This window comes from Macaca nemestrina, chromosome 14, assembly GCF_043159975.1.
Source record: "Macaca nemestrina isolate mMacNem1 chromosome 14, mMacNem.hap1, whole genome shotgun sequence".
Taxonomy (NCBI): domain Eukaryota; kingdom Metazoa; phylum Chordata; class Mammalia; order Primates; family Cercopithecidae; genus Macaca; species Macaca nemestrina.
The window spans coordinates 51,829,598-51,845,873 of NC_092138.1; the positions used below are offsets into that span (position 1 = coordinate 51,829,598).

Consider the following 16,276-nt stretch of genomic DNA (forward strand, 5'->3'; position numbering starts at 1 on the left):
CTTACTGCAGAGTTGATTTTTATAGTTTTGGGCCTGTTGGTCTGGTTGTACTTTTCTCTTTCTGCTGGTCTGCTAGTTGCAGCGGGTCTTGAAAGCAGTGATATGTTATGACATTGTCATCACCCTCATTATTGCTCTTTATGTAACAGTAGCAGCATAACTGTGTTTTGATTTCTTGTACAAGGCATAAAGTGTGCTAGTGGCTCACTATTCACATCAATTTCATCAGAAAATGTTATTTCCTCCTTCTATTGATCATGATGTAGAGGCCCAGTGACATTAGGTAACTTGCCCAAGATCACACATGTGGAAAGCTGCAGAGTCAGACTTGGAACTGAGTCCATTATATCTGAATCCCACTGCACTCCAAAATTTGTTGAATGAAGGAATAGATAAATGTATCATGATTTTGATGTTCTGACTAATTCCTAGCCAGTACTTTACTGTTATTGGAGCTTAAGCTTTAAGTACTGGCTAGGAATTAGTCAGAATTTTATTTTTAAGGAGGAGCATATAATTATATATATTTTATACCTGTAGTGAATTGGGCACTATAGAAAACATGTAGAGGATTGTGTTTACCAACTTCATGTGGAGTCAGGATACCCGACTCTGGCTTGCTGATAGTCAGGTAAGTCAGACATGGGCAGGGCATAAACCAAATTAGACTATTTCCATTTGATTAAGCCATATAATCAGGTGTAAGCCACGGAAAGAAATCTGGAAGGACAGGTGCAACATTAGAAGATGCCACACGACAGTGATTGTTAGAGGTTCAGACTTGAGAAAGCCAATTGGAATCAAGAAGGCCTAACCCTGGGATTCTCTCACTGAAAAGAAGACTGGTAGCAGGAAGAGGACATGTAACATGAATTACATTATTAGATTTGTGTCATAATAACAAAAACAATAATGATAATAACACTAATAGCTTGTTATATACCATGTGCTGTACTAAGAACTATACATATGTTATCCCATCTAAATCACATTTAATAGATTCCCATTTTTCTCATGAGAAAATTGCATCATACAGAGATGAACTAACTTGCTCAAGGCTATAGACCTGGTCATTAGCAAAGCAGGGATTTGAATTTAGATGTATTTTTCTCTGAAGCCTGGGTTTAGATAAATGGATCTGGAAGCACTGGGAAGGATGAATTAATGGGATGGAGTATAGGGGATGCAGAGTGCCCACTTATGGAATGATTTCATTCAAGAGAGACAGGAGGGTCAGAGGTAAGAATGCTGCTGCTGGGACAGAGAAGAAGGTACAGATATGAGATATGGTAAGAAGGTATACTACAGCAGTGGCTCCCAGATCTCAATGAGTAGCCAATTCTCATGGAGGTTCTGTTTATTTATTTTTGATGACAATTCCCATGGCATACCTTGAATCTTCTGAATCAGAATCTCTGGAATACAAGTTGGTATTCTTATAAAGCACCCTAGGTGATGCTGAAGCTCTGCCAGGTTCAAGAACCACAGCTCAATCGGCCTTGATTTAGAGGTTTGGGGTGGAGCATGAGAGAAAGAAAAGATTTTGGGGTGGCATCCAGGTTTCTGAATTTTGTGACTAAATGAAGTTTTTGGAGGGTAGGTAAGATGCTGAGTTCAGTTTTGGATATGTTGAGATGGTCTGGTCCTGTGGATTTAGTTGGATATTAGCGTCTAAAGCTTAGAACAGAAGTCAAGGCTGTAGATTTAGATATAGAGGACACTGGTGTTTGGGTGGTGGTTGTTCTATATTTTACATGGAATTTTCAAAATACTCAAAACTTCAGTTTTCCCTCAATAATTAAATAATCACTTTACATCTTTGTGATCTTAGATCTCTTTCTGACCATTGATTGAAACTTTTGCTTTTAAAATTTATGTTACCATTTCTTAATAGTTCCTTAAGAGTCATGCATTGTTATAAGTACTTATTTGCACCATCTCATTGGATTCAAACCAACAATTGTTAAAGTAAAATTTATTGTTCCTGTGTTTTAGATGAAGAGACTTAGGCACGTTATGTAACACACCCAAGGTAATATAGTCAAATAATCGAGCCAGGATTTGAGCCCAAGTCTCTTTCTGACTCTAGGCTTAGAGCTTTTGGGCTATTTCACAAAAGGGTTGTTCCTAGGTCAGGCAGATAACTTCTATATTACCTTCATAAAAGAAGAATATAATCTACCACGATTAGATTTTGCAGGTTAATGTCATATTATGTTTAAATACAGAAAAGTTTATTTAAAAGTCAGTTGAATTTCTCTTGAGAAATTGGCCATGTAGTAAATTATATTTAATAAAAGAGTGTGTGTACTTCCCAGGGAGCAGAGTATTAGCCTGATCAAAGCACCTTTCAACCTTTATTTAACAGCATGTGGGTAGTCTACATTTTTTGTACTCTCAGAGAAGGCGGGTGGGGAGGGGTGTGACATTGGTTTTTGTCTCTGGGAGTTCTGTTGCATGATTTGACTTCCCAACTTGTTTTGTGGGGCATATCCAACTTTGGGTTGAAACTAAAATGGGTTCTTGGTAATCTCAGATTGAAAATATGTCTCAGCAGTAACATTGTTTATCTTCAAGTTTAGGTAAATACAGACATTTACCATGCCTTCTTGGTAGCAATGTAAGAATGAGTAGGGCTATGAAAAATGCACAGGGCATTCATTATGAAGACTGGCTGGTTAAAACTGATAAACTAAAGAAATTGCATTCTTTTCCACAAGCTGAGTCATACAAATGAAATTGTGGAATCATCTGGGCCAGCAGCTGTAATATGATACTTAATCTCCATAAGTGACAGATATCTAAGATAACACTAACACCCAGACGACAACTCAGGCAACACCAGCACAGTGTTTTGGTATGAGAACAGAAGAAATGTTAGTAGAGTGAGCATTTTTCCACAGAGAACTCAAATATGGTAACACTCTTATAGCTTTGATAATCCCCAATAAAGTGTGGTTACTAAAATGCATGACAAAAAGAACTTCTATCTCTAAAGAACTTCTTTATATATTTCCATGTATAAGACATGGAAATACTTGGGTTAGGATCAAGGAGAAAAAAGTTTATCAGTTAATTAAGAGTTAGGTAGCTAGTTTGCCCACAGATTAATTTGTATGAGGCAAAGGAAATCGCACCTAAATAGGAAAAAGCAAGCTTACCCTCAAGGTATGCTTTTCCCAACCCCACCTTGCCAGGTGCACTCCTTATTCCTCAGGTGTGCCTGTTTATCCCACGGACCTTGCCACACTTACATCTTGTTCTGGCCCCACAGCAAGGAACATATAAAAGATCCCTGTCTTGCCGGATGCGGTGCCTCACGCCTGTAATCGCAGCACTTTGGGAGGCCGAGGCGGGGGGATCACGAGGTCAGGAAATCGAGACCATCCTGCCTAACACGGTGAAACCCCGTCTCTACTAAAAATACAAAAAATTAGCCAGGCGTGGTCGTGAGCGCCTGTAGTCCCAGCTACTCGGGAGGCTGAGGCAGGAGAATGGAGTGAACCCGGGAGGCGGAGCTTGCAGTGAGCCGAGATAGAGTCACTGCACTCCAGCCTGGGCGACAGAGACTCCGGCTCAAAAAAACAACAACAACAACAAAAAAGGTCCCTCTCTTTAGATCTCAGGGTATCTTGGAGTCACTATTGATCCTTGACCTCCCTCCTTTCTCTGACCGTGTCTCGACAAGTGTTCGGGTCTCCTGTGCTAAATGTCTATTTGTTGTCTGGATTAGGTTTTGTCTTGTTTTTCTATTTCTTTGCATCTCGTAGCCCATTTCTTTGATTCAATTTCACAACCTCTTGATTTTGTCCTTAAGTATGTGGCAACACAATCCCTCGGGAGGCAGGATAGTTCAATAGAAAGAAGATGAACCTTGGGGATCAGAAGATTTAAACTTCCAGAATTTAAATTTTCATTCTACTATTACTAGATTTATAAACTTTATCAAACCACTCTCCTACTCTGTTCCTTAATTCTACATATTTAAAATTGGCATAAAAATCTCAATGTGGTAGAGCTATTGAGATGAAAATCAGAATAGATACAAAGAACTTGATAGCCCCAAGAAGCTTGATCACTATTTGTTTAATGGCCCTTCCTGTCTTCTCATATCTCAGTTCAGATCCTACTCAGCCATTTATTTTATTTTGTTCCTTTTGGAGTACGGAATAAAGCCAAGAATTATGCTTAAAAATTAGCATAATTAAAAGTATTTAAAACACAAGTAACTTGAGAAAGGTGAGTTGGAGGTTTATGTCTAAACTCAGTATTTTTTGGAGAGAAATTTACCTGTCAGGGCCAGATTAAAACATTTACAAGTCCCATGCACATGTGAGATGAAGATGCCCGTCCACTTACCTCACATGTAAGTTAAAAGTTAAAAAGTGAAAATGTCTACTAGAGTTCAATAATATTCTTAATTTTTTCCCCATGACTTCTCTGAAGCTTTTAGAAAATATGAAATTCTTAAAAACAACAGTAACCCACATTTTTATTGCCCTTGTGTGCCCTATCGTATCTTTCTCCTGCTCACAGGGTCTGAGGCAGCTGGGATGGGAGAGAAGGATTATCAGCCAATCAATATTTTTTGAACCCCAGAGATTATTTATTTATCTATCCATTTATTTATTTTGAGATTATATTTTATCTGGAACCTTAAAAAAATATTAGGTTCCAAACTGTGTCTACTGTGTTTATCTTATCAATATGTCCCAGATTTGTATTACTTATTTGTGATTCTGAATAATATTTTTTCCAACATTAATTATCAGCCTCTCTATGCCCGCCCAGAATTATTACAACCTATGTTAATGCACACTATGGCAAGCCATGTGAATTTTCTACCCAACAGTTGTTTTCTTCATACTTCCTTGCCAAGAGAACCCCATTATTGGTCAGTTACTAGTCACATGATCTTCTTTAGCCCCTCCTTAGCCCCTGTAGGTGAATCAGGAGTAAGCTAAGGCAATTGTGGTAATTCTCCTTTTTCTTGGAAATGTTTGATTTAGATATGGAGAAGAGGTGCAACCTTGCTTATGAAATGAGAGGGCAAATATGGGAAACTTTGAGGTAAGTTTTCTTTCCCCTTGAAAGGGACCAAAAAGTTGTGGTTTACACTTTCTTGACTTTGGTCACTGTTGGGTGAAGAGTTGGTGCTATAGAAGCCACCTTGAGACCATGAGGGGACAAGTCTGAGGACACAATTACGTGCTCCTGGTGGCAGAGGACACTATAGCAAGAACCTGGATCCCTGATGACATTAAACCATTGACTTGGTCTACCGTGGAACCATCAGGAAATAATCCTTAGTTTTTTTTGTTTTTTTTTTTGAGACGGAGTCTCGCTCTGTCACCCAGGCTGGAGTGCAGTGGTGCGATCTAGGCTCACTGCAAGCTCCGCCTCCCAGGTTCACGCCATTCTCCTGCCTCAGCCTCCCGAGTTGCTGAGACTACAGGTGCCCGCCACCACGCCCGGCTGATTTTTTGTATTTTTAGTAGAGACGGGGTTTCACCATGTTAGGCAGGATGGTCTCGATCTCCTGACCTCGTGATCCACCCGCCTCAGCCTCCCAAAGTGCTGGGATTACAGGTGTGAGCCACGGCGCCCAGCCAATCCTTAGTTTTTTAAAGATGCTTTTAGTTGTGTTTTCTATTATAAGTATCTGAAAGCATCCTAACTAGTCAATGCTACATGTATCTCTCACAGTTTATGCTTATTTTTCAGAAATGCCTAGTGGAAATTTCTATTGCTGATTGTATTTGTCCTAAATAAATTGAATAGACTGTCAATCTTTTGAAAATAAAAGCATGACTTGATTAGCAATTGTTTAGTCTGATGTTTTCCAAATTTCTGTCATTTGCATACCACTTCTTTGATTTTGTCATATCCTTATATCATCTGCACTAATAGAAATATTTTTCCTTAAGTTGTCTCCTCTTTAAAAAATTAAATCCATTTATTTTGAAGAGAAACTTTTTCACTAACTATAAATTAAAAACCAATATCATTTGCCTTAAATAGAAGACTGTCATAAAAAGAAATGCCGTGAGTGAAGTAATGTTATTAAATGTTTGTCAGATATAGTTTCCTATGAAGACTCTGAGCTTGTGGCTTGCTATCTCTGTTGAAAGGAGAGACTAAGGAGTGTTATAGAAGTGGTAAAATAATCCTTCCCCTGACTGAGAATATTTCCTTGCCACAATCAGAAGAACTAAAGGAAAGGAGGATATCTGTTAATATATGAATTTACCTAAATGTCATGCTGTGACTTCTAAAATCATGTGGTGTGCTCGGTTTCCCCTTGGAGCTGACCTAGGCAGAGAGCCCTCTCAAGAGCCTGGCGTCCCAAACGATATGTACTGGAGCAAAGCTCCAGGAAACCCTGAGGAGAAGAGCAGGGCTTAAGGAGCAATCAGCTTTTGATTGGTGGGATTATGAAAGGTCGTAAGAAGCGAATGTTGCAATGTTTTATTATACTTGATATTAAAGCAAGGACCAGTAATAATTTATTATTCTCTCCATGTCAGTGGTATTTACCTTTTTGGAATCATGTGCCCCATTGAGAATTTCTGGAAAACCATGGTTCTTCTACTCAGGAGAATGCACAGTTGCACACATACACAAATGTGCAAACACACACACACACGCACACACACCGAATTTTCACAGAAGGTCAGTAGGTTCACAGGCCCTAGGCTGAGAACCAGCATTCTGTGTATTTTACATGTGTTCTCTTACAAGTCACCGTGTGATTCAGTTCACTCCAAACTGCTGTTAAGTGCAAAACATGGTTTTTGAATATATCTATCAATTAGTAAGAGTGGTATGTTAATTTAAATACACTAAAGTGGAGAATTACTGTCCTCTCAACAGCTACTTTAAATAGACATAAGTTACAGTGATATTGCCTTCCAGGAGGCTTCCAGAGATTAGCTCAGGCTCTATAGAGAAAAAAATCACCCAACCCTATAAAGTTATCCTTATGAACTTTGAAACACCACTGTATGTACCTAGTAAAAATTATCCCTGGGTAAGCAGACTCCCAGACCTGGGTGGAGTTCACATGACTCCCTTTGCTAAAATAAACAGAAGTGACTGGGAACTTTGGATTGTCTTTGTCTGAACTTGAGTGTCTGGATGGATCAGCATCAGCAGCATACCACACACCTGCTTGTCCAGCCAAAGAGAAACTCAGAGACTTGGCATTTGTTTTTTACATTGTCAACCGTGCAAAAATATCACATGATTCTAATTTATGAGGGTCCATTCATTTTAAAAACACCCCCTGACATTTTTCTAGCCAAATAATTTTTCCTTTAAAAGGCACAGGTTGAGCAACAAGATTAAGTAGATCACTTTAATCTCTAATTTCAAAAGATAATAGTTAAAAATTCAACTGTAGGACTAACACATTAACTATGTAATAAGACTCAGAATAGTCTTTGGAGCAAATTTCAGTGGATACTTGATCAAACTAATGTTCAAGACAAAATCTTGAATTGATGATATTTATCTGATACAATTCTTTACATAACAAATGTTAAAAAAATTAGAAAAATTTCATAGGTTAGATGTTCATTATCTTCAAGTGAAGTTACTTGTTTTGTATTAAGAACCACAAAAACTTACTGAACTTTTTTTTTTTTTTTTTTTTGGACAGGATCTCACTCTGTCACGGAGGCTGGATTAGAGTGGCTCAATCATAGCTCACTGCAGCCTTGACCTATCCAGATTCAAGTGATCTTCCCACCTCAGCCTCCCAAGTAGCTGGGACTATAGGCACATGCCACCATGCCTGACTAATTTCTTTCTTTTCTTTTTTTTTTTTTTCCTTATTTTGTAGGGACAAGTTTTCTCCATGTTGCTCAGGCTGGTCTTGAACTCCTGGGCTCAAAGCGATCCTCCCACCTCAGCCTCCCAAAGTGCTGGAGTTACAGGCATGAGCTACTCTGCCCCCCTAAATGTCTTACTTTTTTTTTTTTTTTTTTTAAATTTGGTATTAGATTGAGCCAATGATTAATTTCAAACATTTATAAATGACTAAATTCTAACATGTTACTTCCAACCATTAAAAGGAATGTTTGACTTAAAAGTACTTGATCAACGTAATGTTGAAGAGAAAAAAATCTTGAATTGATGATATTCACCTGATACAATTATTTACATAACAAATGTTAGAAATATGTTAGAAAAACTTCATAAAAACTTAGATGTTCAGTATCTGCAAGTGAAGTTACTTGTTTTATATTACAAAACACCCACCAGCTTCCTTTAGTTTTTAGTTTACTCATGGCTTGGCTAGAGACATCTAAAAGTTATCAAGTGTCTCAAATATCAAGTGTCTTTATTTCAGGTCAGTAAAGAAGAAATTATCTGCCGCACTGGCTTGTGAGCTTAAAATTGTCTCTGGAAGGATTTCAGATTTAATTTCTTTTTTTTTTTCTTTTTTTGAAACGGAATCTCATTCTGTTACCCAGGCTGGAGTGCAGTGGCATGATCTCATCTGAGCTCGCTGCAGCCTCCGCCTCCCAAGTAGGTGGAACTACCAGCATGGGCCACCACATCTGGCTAATTTTTGTGGTGTTTTGTTTTGTTTGTTTGTTTGTTTGTTTGTTTGGTTTCACCATGTTGGCCAGGCTGATCTCTAACTCCTGACCTCCGTTGATCCACCTGCCTCAGCCTCCTAAAGTGCGGAGATTACAGGCATGAGCTACTATGCCAGCCTCAGATTTAATTTCTTAATAATATCATGAAACTGTAGTAGTAGCCACAAATGTTTATTCAAAATTTATTTTTCCAAAGCAAATAAAGATTGACTGAATTTAGTTGGTGGCAAACGTGTTCCAGGGATTTGAGCACAGAATCAGTTTGATGACAATTAAGTTATAATGCTGACTTTCTTTGTGGCCTCTGAAAATGTAAACTCTCCTTCCCCAACTTCTTCATCTATGAAGTGATGCTCTCCATGCATACTTTTTTTTTCTTTTTTTACTAATATTGGAGACGTTCACTGGGTAAACTTTCTGAAGTGCATTAAAACATTTCTGATGAATGTGTGAGAAATGTAGTTTAAATGAAACATGAGTAGCTCTTTGTGGGTTACAGAAAACATCAACCCATCATCCTTTATGTAACAATAGGTATATATTTGATATGACTATCTATAGTCTAGCGGGGACTGAAATCTAAGACTAGATTGTATGGGGGAATAAAAATAGACTGAAAGTTCTGTTAAGGCTCTCATGTGAACGCACACACTTGCATTTGTCAAAGGAGTGTCTATTTTGTTATTGATTTTATTCTCAATCATTGAAGTATGTTATATTTGCACAAATGCTTTAAGTTGGTGAGTGATAAATGCTTCCTTATAAATAATCCCCTTAAAACAAAAGTTAGTCTTAAATCTTACTGAAAATCCCATTTAGATTCTTAAAAATGGTGTTGGTTTAAAGGAATAAATACACTGATTTAATCCTAGGGCAGTGTTTTCAGTGTGGTCCCAGAGCTACCAATTGAAAATCACCAAGAGCTGGTTCAAACTCTAAATGTCTGGGTTTCTGGGCCATAGAACTTTTCTATTGGCCAGAATTTCCTAATGTTTCCCTGCTATTTGACATCTTATTAAATGCCACAGATTATTTTATGTGCTGGGAGGTTAAAACTGTTGTCCTAGAGAGTTTATCTCTGAGGATTCAAGTCATTTCCCTCCCTGAAGAAAGTTAACTGTGAACAGCATTTCCATTTCTTATAGCTCTAGAGGACAGACGGTAGTTTGTTTTAGGTAAGAAGGGAGAATCAAGCTGAAGACATTATCAACATAATCCTTCCTAATCCTGTCCTCTTCTTTATCATCACCACTGCTATAGTTGCTGCCATTTATTGAGCATTTGCCATATGCCAGGCACTGTGCTAATTGCCTTTCAAACATGACCTCATTTAATCCTCATAATGGATTTTATGGCTGCCAGATTACAAGAAAGGAAACAGGAGCTTCAGTTCATGCAGTTGGTACAGGACAGGGCTGGGAAGGGAAGCTTTATGGTTTTCAATAGTGACTTTAAAGTGGTTGTCATGACCTAAAAATAGAGAACTGGGTGAGGAAAGAAGCAACATTTATTATGCACTTTTAGTCAGCCAGATACTTTACATGTGTGGTTATATTTACTACAGTCAACAAACCGTGAGGTGTCTATTTCTATCTTTACATTACAGATGTCAAAACTGAGGCTCAGCAAGTTTAGATACCCACCCTAAGTGACCCTGATATTGGAAAGGCTCAGATAAAACTCTCTCTTTTCTCTTTCCTCCTGCTTCAGCTTTATGCAGAGTCAGGCTATACGGGTTAAAATCTCCATTCTGCCACATGCTAGTTTTGTGATTTACGGCAAATTGTTCAACTGCTCTGTGCCTCAGTTTATTCATTTGTAAAATAGGGATAAAATAATGTGGATGTTAGAGAGATTTTGTGAGGATTAAAATGACTGCCATTTACATAATATAAATCACTTAAAACAGTGTGTCACAAATCTAGCACTCTACACGTGCTAATGATAATTATTTTATCGTGAGGGTGGAAATTAGATGCAAAATGTAAAATGATTAATTTTAGAAAAAACTGAAAGAGAATCAATTTCTAGTTTTTTTAATATATTTTAGTTGGAGGGAGTGAGTTGTAGACTGTATCACGTGGGACAGGATCCTGGTAACCGGGGTTGGAAGAAACTCTTGCAAATAGTGGAGAATGCCCATGATCACACTAAGGAAAACAGATACTAAGGGAAGAGAGACCTCTGCACTGGACATTGAACTCTTGTTTATGAAAAGGAGACTGAACGGTTGTTGCAAAGATTCTTATTCAAACTATTGTTTCTAATTCAAAAGTCAACAAAATCATGATTGTCACTGGAAAAATTTTGAAAATGAGACAAAAACACATTGCTCTTCATTTGTACAATGATAGGAAGCCTGTGTTTGTCCCTAGAATGCTATGTACAATTGTGACCCCTGTAGCTTCTTACAAGATAATTTGGATAAAGACAGGCTCTGAAAGGCAAATATAACAAAAGATGAATGGGCTATTTTATGAGACTCAGACACAAAAGTTGAGAGGACACATAGGAAATCACAAAGGCAATAGATTATGTGAACCACAGAAATATTTTCCAGCTCCCAGGGTTCATGCTAATGGTAGCCTGAGATGACTTTAGAATACAAAAAGAAAAAACTGCTTTATATATTGAAGAGTAAACATGAATCAAATTAGGAGGTGATGGAATATAATTAACTTCAAGAAATAGACAATTAAATTTCACAAGACATTATTTGAATCTTCTTTATGATTGAGGCTTGGGCTGGGAACTGTTGAGGAAGCAAAATAAGACAGTCCTTGCCCTCTAGAAGCTCAAAATCTAGAGCTATACACAAATAAATTATAGTGCAAAATGATGAATGCAACAAAAACCATATAAATGAGAAGGTACGCAACAAGAACCAAGGAGCAAGTAGATGAAGAGGAGCCTTCTGTGGGTCAGCATAGTGGTGGGAGGTATTGGTATTACAAAAAGCTTCTCCCCCGTGGGTCAAATCTAAGCTGAGTGTTGAGACATAATTGAAATTCGCAAGACAGATAGGAGATAAGGGTAAGGAATTCTAATCAGAGGGAATAGCATATGTAAGGCAAACAATACAGTGCATCTGGGAAAGCTATACAATTTTATTGTAATAGGACAAATATTGGGGAATGTTGAGAGATGAGACTGGGAGAGTGAGGCAGAAGTTAGCATTTATTCATTTATTCAGCTGACCTTTATCTGTTACCTACATTGCACTAAGTACTGCATGAGCATTAGAGACAAAAAGTTGAATGAGATTGAACACCATTCATCATGACTGTGATGGACACACTTCATTCATGACTATGAACTTGGCATTGTTCTAGGTACCAGAGATATAATAATGAGAAACAGACATGCTCCCTCCCCTCATTGAGGTTACAGCTTAGTGTGGAGACAGACAGATGCCTAATGCACCATAGTATGGAAGGTGCTATGGACACAGTGCTTAAATCCATAATCTACATAGGTATGAGAGTGAACTGTCTACAACTTAAATCTGATCTTGTTGTTCCCTGCTTAAAATCCTACAGTGGCTCCCAGTAGTGCCTTCTGGTTAAAATACAAGATATATAGTATGCTCTCTCAAGGTCCTTTGTTATTTGTCTCTGGCCACCTCTCCAATTTTTCACCATGACCCTGGCCCTGTCCCACTGGCATTCCATCTCCAATTACACTGAACTATGTGGAGTTATTAAAATGCCCCATGTTATTTCAAGACTCAGAGATTTAGTGCCTCAGCATGTCTTGTTCCCTCTCGCCTCCTCCACCTGGCCTTCTCCGGCTCGCTCATCAGTCTATTAGACTCAGGCATCACCTGCTTGCCTTCATAACCCTCCCCACCCCCCTCGCCTTGCTGGATTCTGTGCCTTTGCTTGCTGGTTCCCAGAGATCCCTGCCCTTATTTTTCTTTGCCTACTGGATTTGCAGTGTTGTGGCCTATATGGTGTAGAAAACCAGCTGAGGCTCCCACTTCTCTGGGCTTATGTGGTCAGACGCAGTCCTGTCTTCCATTCATACCAAAGGCCATCAGGGAGTTTCTTTTGTCTTCTTCACCAGCCCATTCTTAATCTTTCTGATAAATTTTCTGCAGTGTGTGCTGTGACAATTGGGTCAGGGTGATGGTAATTTACAGCATGAGATGGTGATCTTGCTGCCTGTGCTGATGAGCCCATTGGATTTCCCCTAACTAGTCTGTTTCCCTACCCAGGTGGAGAACTTCAGCAAAGGAAGTGGGAGTTAGGAATTTGGGAATGAGGAGCACAGTGGGATTAAACTGGGGCCATTCATATGAGAGTTTAAGAACTCAGGTCAGTGACTTAGGTGAGTAAAAAAATCAGAAAAAGGGAGAGAGGTTACGTGCAACTTGGGCCATAATTAAACTTGTCAATGAAATGAAGGTCTGTTATTCTAATGCGTACATTTTGCCAAACCTTTGTGCTTATAACTTTATCATTTGCTATGATTAACAAAATTGAAAGAATAATAACTACTTACAAAGCCCAGATCACCTCCTTATACCACTAGCTTTTGCTTTCCATACAGACGTAGCTTTAAAAAGTGCAAATCCTATTCTGTACCTGAGCCACAACCCTAAAAGGGAACTTGTTTATAATTCTAAGAATAATATTGTCCTTTAAAGGTGAAGGCTCTCTGGAAAACATGTCATTCATGTGATAAAAAGCAGGTAGCAGGTAGTGCTAAAGACTTACGAGTCTGCATGTTTGTGCTTTCTGCTGCATTCCTCTAATCTCAAGGCAGTATAAGGAGATAAGATCTTCACAGCCCTTTCAGCCCTATTGCAATTTCTTTGACCCTGGCCTGATATAAAAGGCAAACTTAGTTTTTCACTGTTCTAGTCATGCAGTTTCTTTGTGGTTCCCTTTAGAAAGACTTGAGGCTATGAGTCAAAGCTTTTACCTCTTGCTGATAGTTCAGAGTTGTGATGTGAAGCAATAAATAAAATCCCTCTTTCCATATACTTGTCTCCTTGATTAGAATCATTCTGGGCAAATTTAGAGGCTCATAAAGTCCATTTAGATATTTAGTGAAGAAAACCAGCCCTCAGAACCAGAACAGAATGTAGATAATGTAGATGGAATATCTTTCTCTCTCTGTCTCTGTGTGTGTGTGTATATATGTATTTATATATGTGTGTATTTATATTATATATGTTTATATTTATATATGTGTGTATATACATTTATATGTGTATATATATTTATAGTAAATATATCACATATATTTACTCTATATATACTAAAAAAGAGGGGACTATATCTTTATATGTGTTAGCATTTATTTTAAAAAGAAAACACAGGAAAGATCTAAAGGAAACTATTACTTATAGGGGTTATGGAAAATGCCATGGGCAAGAATTGTGTGTGTGTGTGTTTTATCACCATGCTTTCTGAAACAACATGATATGTAACACCTTTACAAAAATAAAGTAAAATAAAAAATGAAAAACGAAGTCCACTCGTAACCAACATGTCAGTGGCATGTGTGCTTTCAGGGTACAACAAATGCATTCTATAGCATAGGATGTTCCAGTCACTCTAACAAAAGATGTCCTGTTTGGAACACCAATTCTGTGTCAGTTACTTCAGACACTTTCTCTCATTGAGTCCCTTCAGCAAGCCCTTGTAGGTTTATGTTCTTAGATGAGGAAACGAAGTCTTAGAAACATTAAATGACCAAACTAAGATCAGAGAGTTAGAAATATCAGAGCCCAGAACTGGCATCTTCTGACTTCAGATCCCGTGTACTTTCCCCTACACTGTGCTGACCACACCTCCATTACTGCAGATGTGTTGATTACATCTAGGGGCCAAAGTACACGTTCATCCAATAAATGCTTACTGAATGCTTACCGTGTTCCGGGCACTGTGGCAATCTTTTGTAATGCAAGAAAAATAAGAGTAGTGAAGACAGTCAAGGAAACAAAGAAGCCTAATACTAGGCAAGAAGTGCTTTTGATGGAATTAAGCACAATGAGGGTGTTAGTACAGAAAGGACATTTAATTGAACTGGGAAAGTTCATGGCAGTTTTCCCAGAGATGAGTCTTGGAGGACAAATGGTATTTAGCCAGGAGGAAAGGGGGTCAAGTGTATTCCAAGGAGCGGGAACAACATGTACAAAAGCACAGTTTTGAAAGAACACTCCATTTTTGAGGAATAGCCAATAGCTGGGCATGTCTAGAGAACAGGGTAGTAGAGAGAAAGGAGGCCGGAAATGGGAAGAGTCTTGAATACCACATTCAGTTATTTGGACTTCATCTTGTAGCAATGGGAGGCTACAAAATTTTAAGTAGAGGAATAAAGAGATTCCATCTAAAACTTAGAAAAATTACTTTGGCAGGGTAAGAGACAATGAATTGATGGGGAGCTGGGTTTGATAGCAAGAAACTGTTTGGGAGACTGTTCTAATTATATATTGTATTATTTTTAGACGCACATATATGTACTTTTTAAATATTTCATTTCTTTCTGAAATTGTAATGAATCTTACAATCAATGGCATGTTATAATTTAATTGGCAGCATTATTTCATCTCTTAAGGGCCCCCAAATAACAGTGTGTCATATAACTGATAGTATCTCAAATTAGATGAAATGCAATGGTCCAGGCAAGAAATACTGAGGTGGTGGGGTGGTAAAGAGGGAAAAGATTTGAGCCACATTTAGATCCTGATATGGTATTAATTATTAAGTAAAAAAAATGAATGTGCAGAACATACTCAGTGTGCCACAATTGTGGAAAAAAGGTGTGCATGGACAGATGCACATGTATGTATTCATAAACTTAATGTGGATGCTAAAACGTCTTTAGAATGATACACAAGAAACTAATAACCCTGGTGGCTTTTAGTGGGGGGCATTGGTGACTGAAGGAGAACAGTGAAAATTTTTCATTGTGTTCTATTTTATACATTTAATAGTTTGAACTGTGTATTATGCACTTGAAATATTTAAAAAGGTAAAAAGTAAGAGATATTTAGAAAGGACCATTGGCACGTTTGTTGACAGATTGGTTATGGGATAAAGGCAATAGTGTTTTATTGACTATATTTTATTCTTTTAATTATTCCTCTAATTTCTTAAAACAACTTTATTGAGGTACAACTTACATGCTATAATTTCACCCATTTTAAGTGCATGAATTCAGTGATTTTTAGTAGATTCAATGAGTAGTGTAATGATTCCTACAACAGTTATAGCACATTTTTATCATCCTGATAAGATCCTTCATGCTCATTTATTTAATCTCCATTCCCATCTCCAGCCCCAGGCAACCATAATTTTCCATGTTTTTTTTAATAGCTTTGCCTATTTTTGGATGTTTCATACAAATGGAATCATACAAAAGGTGGTGTTCTATGTCCAGCTTCTTTCCCTCAGGATAATGTTTTTTAGGTTTATAAACATTGCAAATATCAGTATGATACTTCATTCCTTTTTATTTATGTCTACAAAATACTCTATTGTATGTATATACCATCTTTTGTTTTTCCGTTCATCAATTGAAGAACATTTCAGCTGTTTTTGCTTTTTGACTCTTATGAATAATGCTGTTATAAACATTTATGTTTAAGACTTTGTGTGGAAGTATTTTTTCATTTTCTTGGGTAGACACCTAGGAGTAGGATGTTGTATGGAAAATTA

The 16,276-nt window shown here is 37.7% G+C and overlaps 1 protein-coding gene across 1 annotated transcript in view; it reads left to right on the plus strand.

Moving 5' to 3' along the window:
• Positions 1 to 16,276, plus strand: part of LOC105498431 (uncharacterized) — a 199,269-nt gene that overhangs the window by 75,669 nt on the left and 107,324 nt on the right. The window contains exon 6 of the mRNA XM_071077418.1: positions 5,010 to 5,070. Coding sequence (XP_070933519.1) covers positions 5,010 to 5,070 — 61 coding nt within the window. The remainder of the gene's footprint in view (positions 1 to 5,009; positions 5,071 to 16,276) is intronic.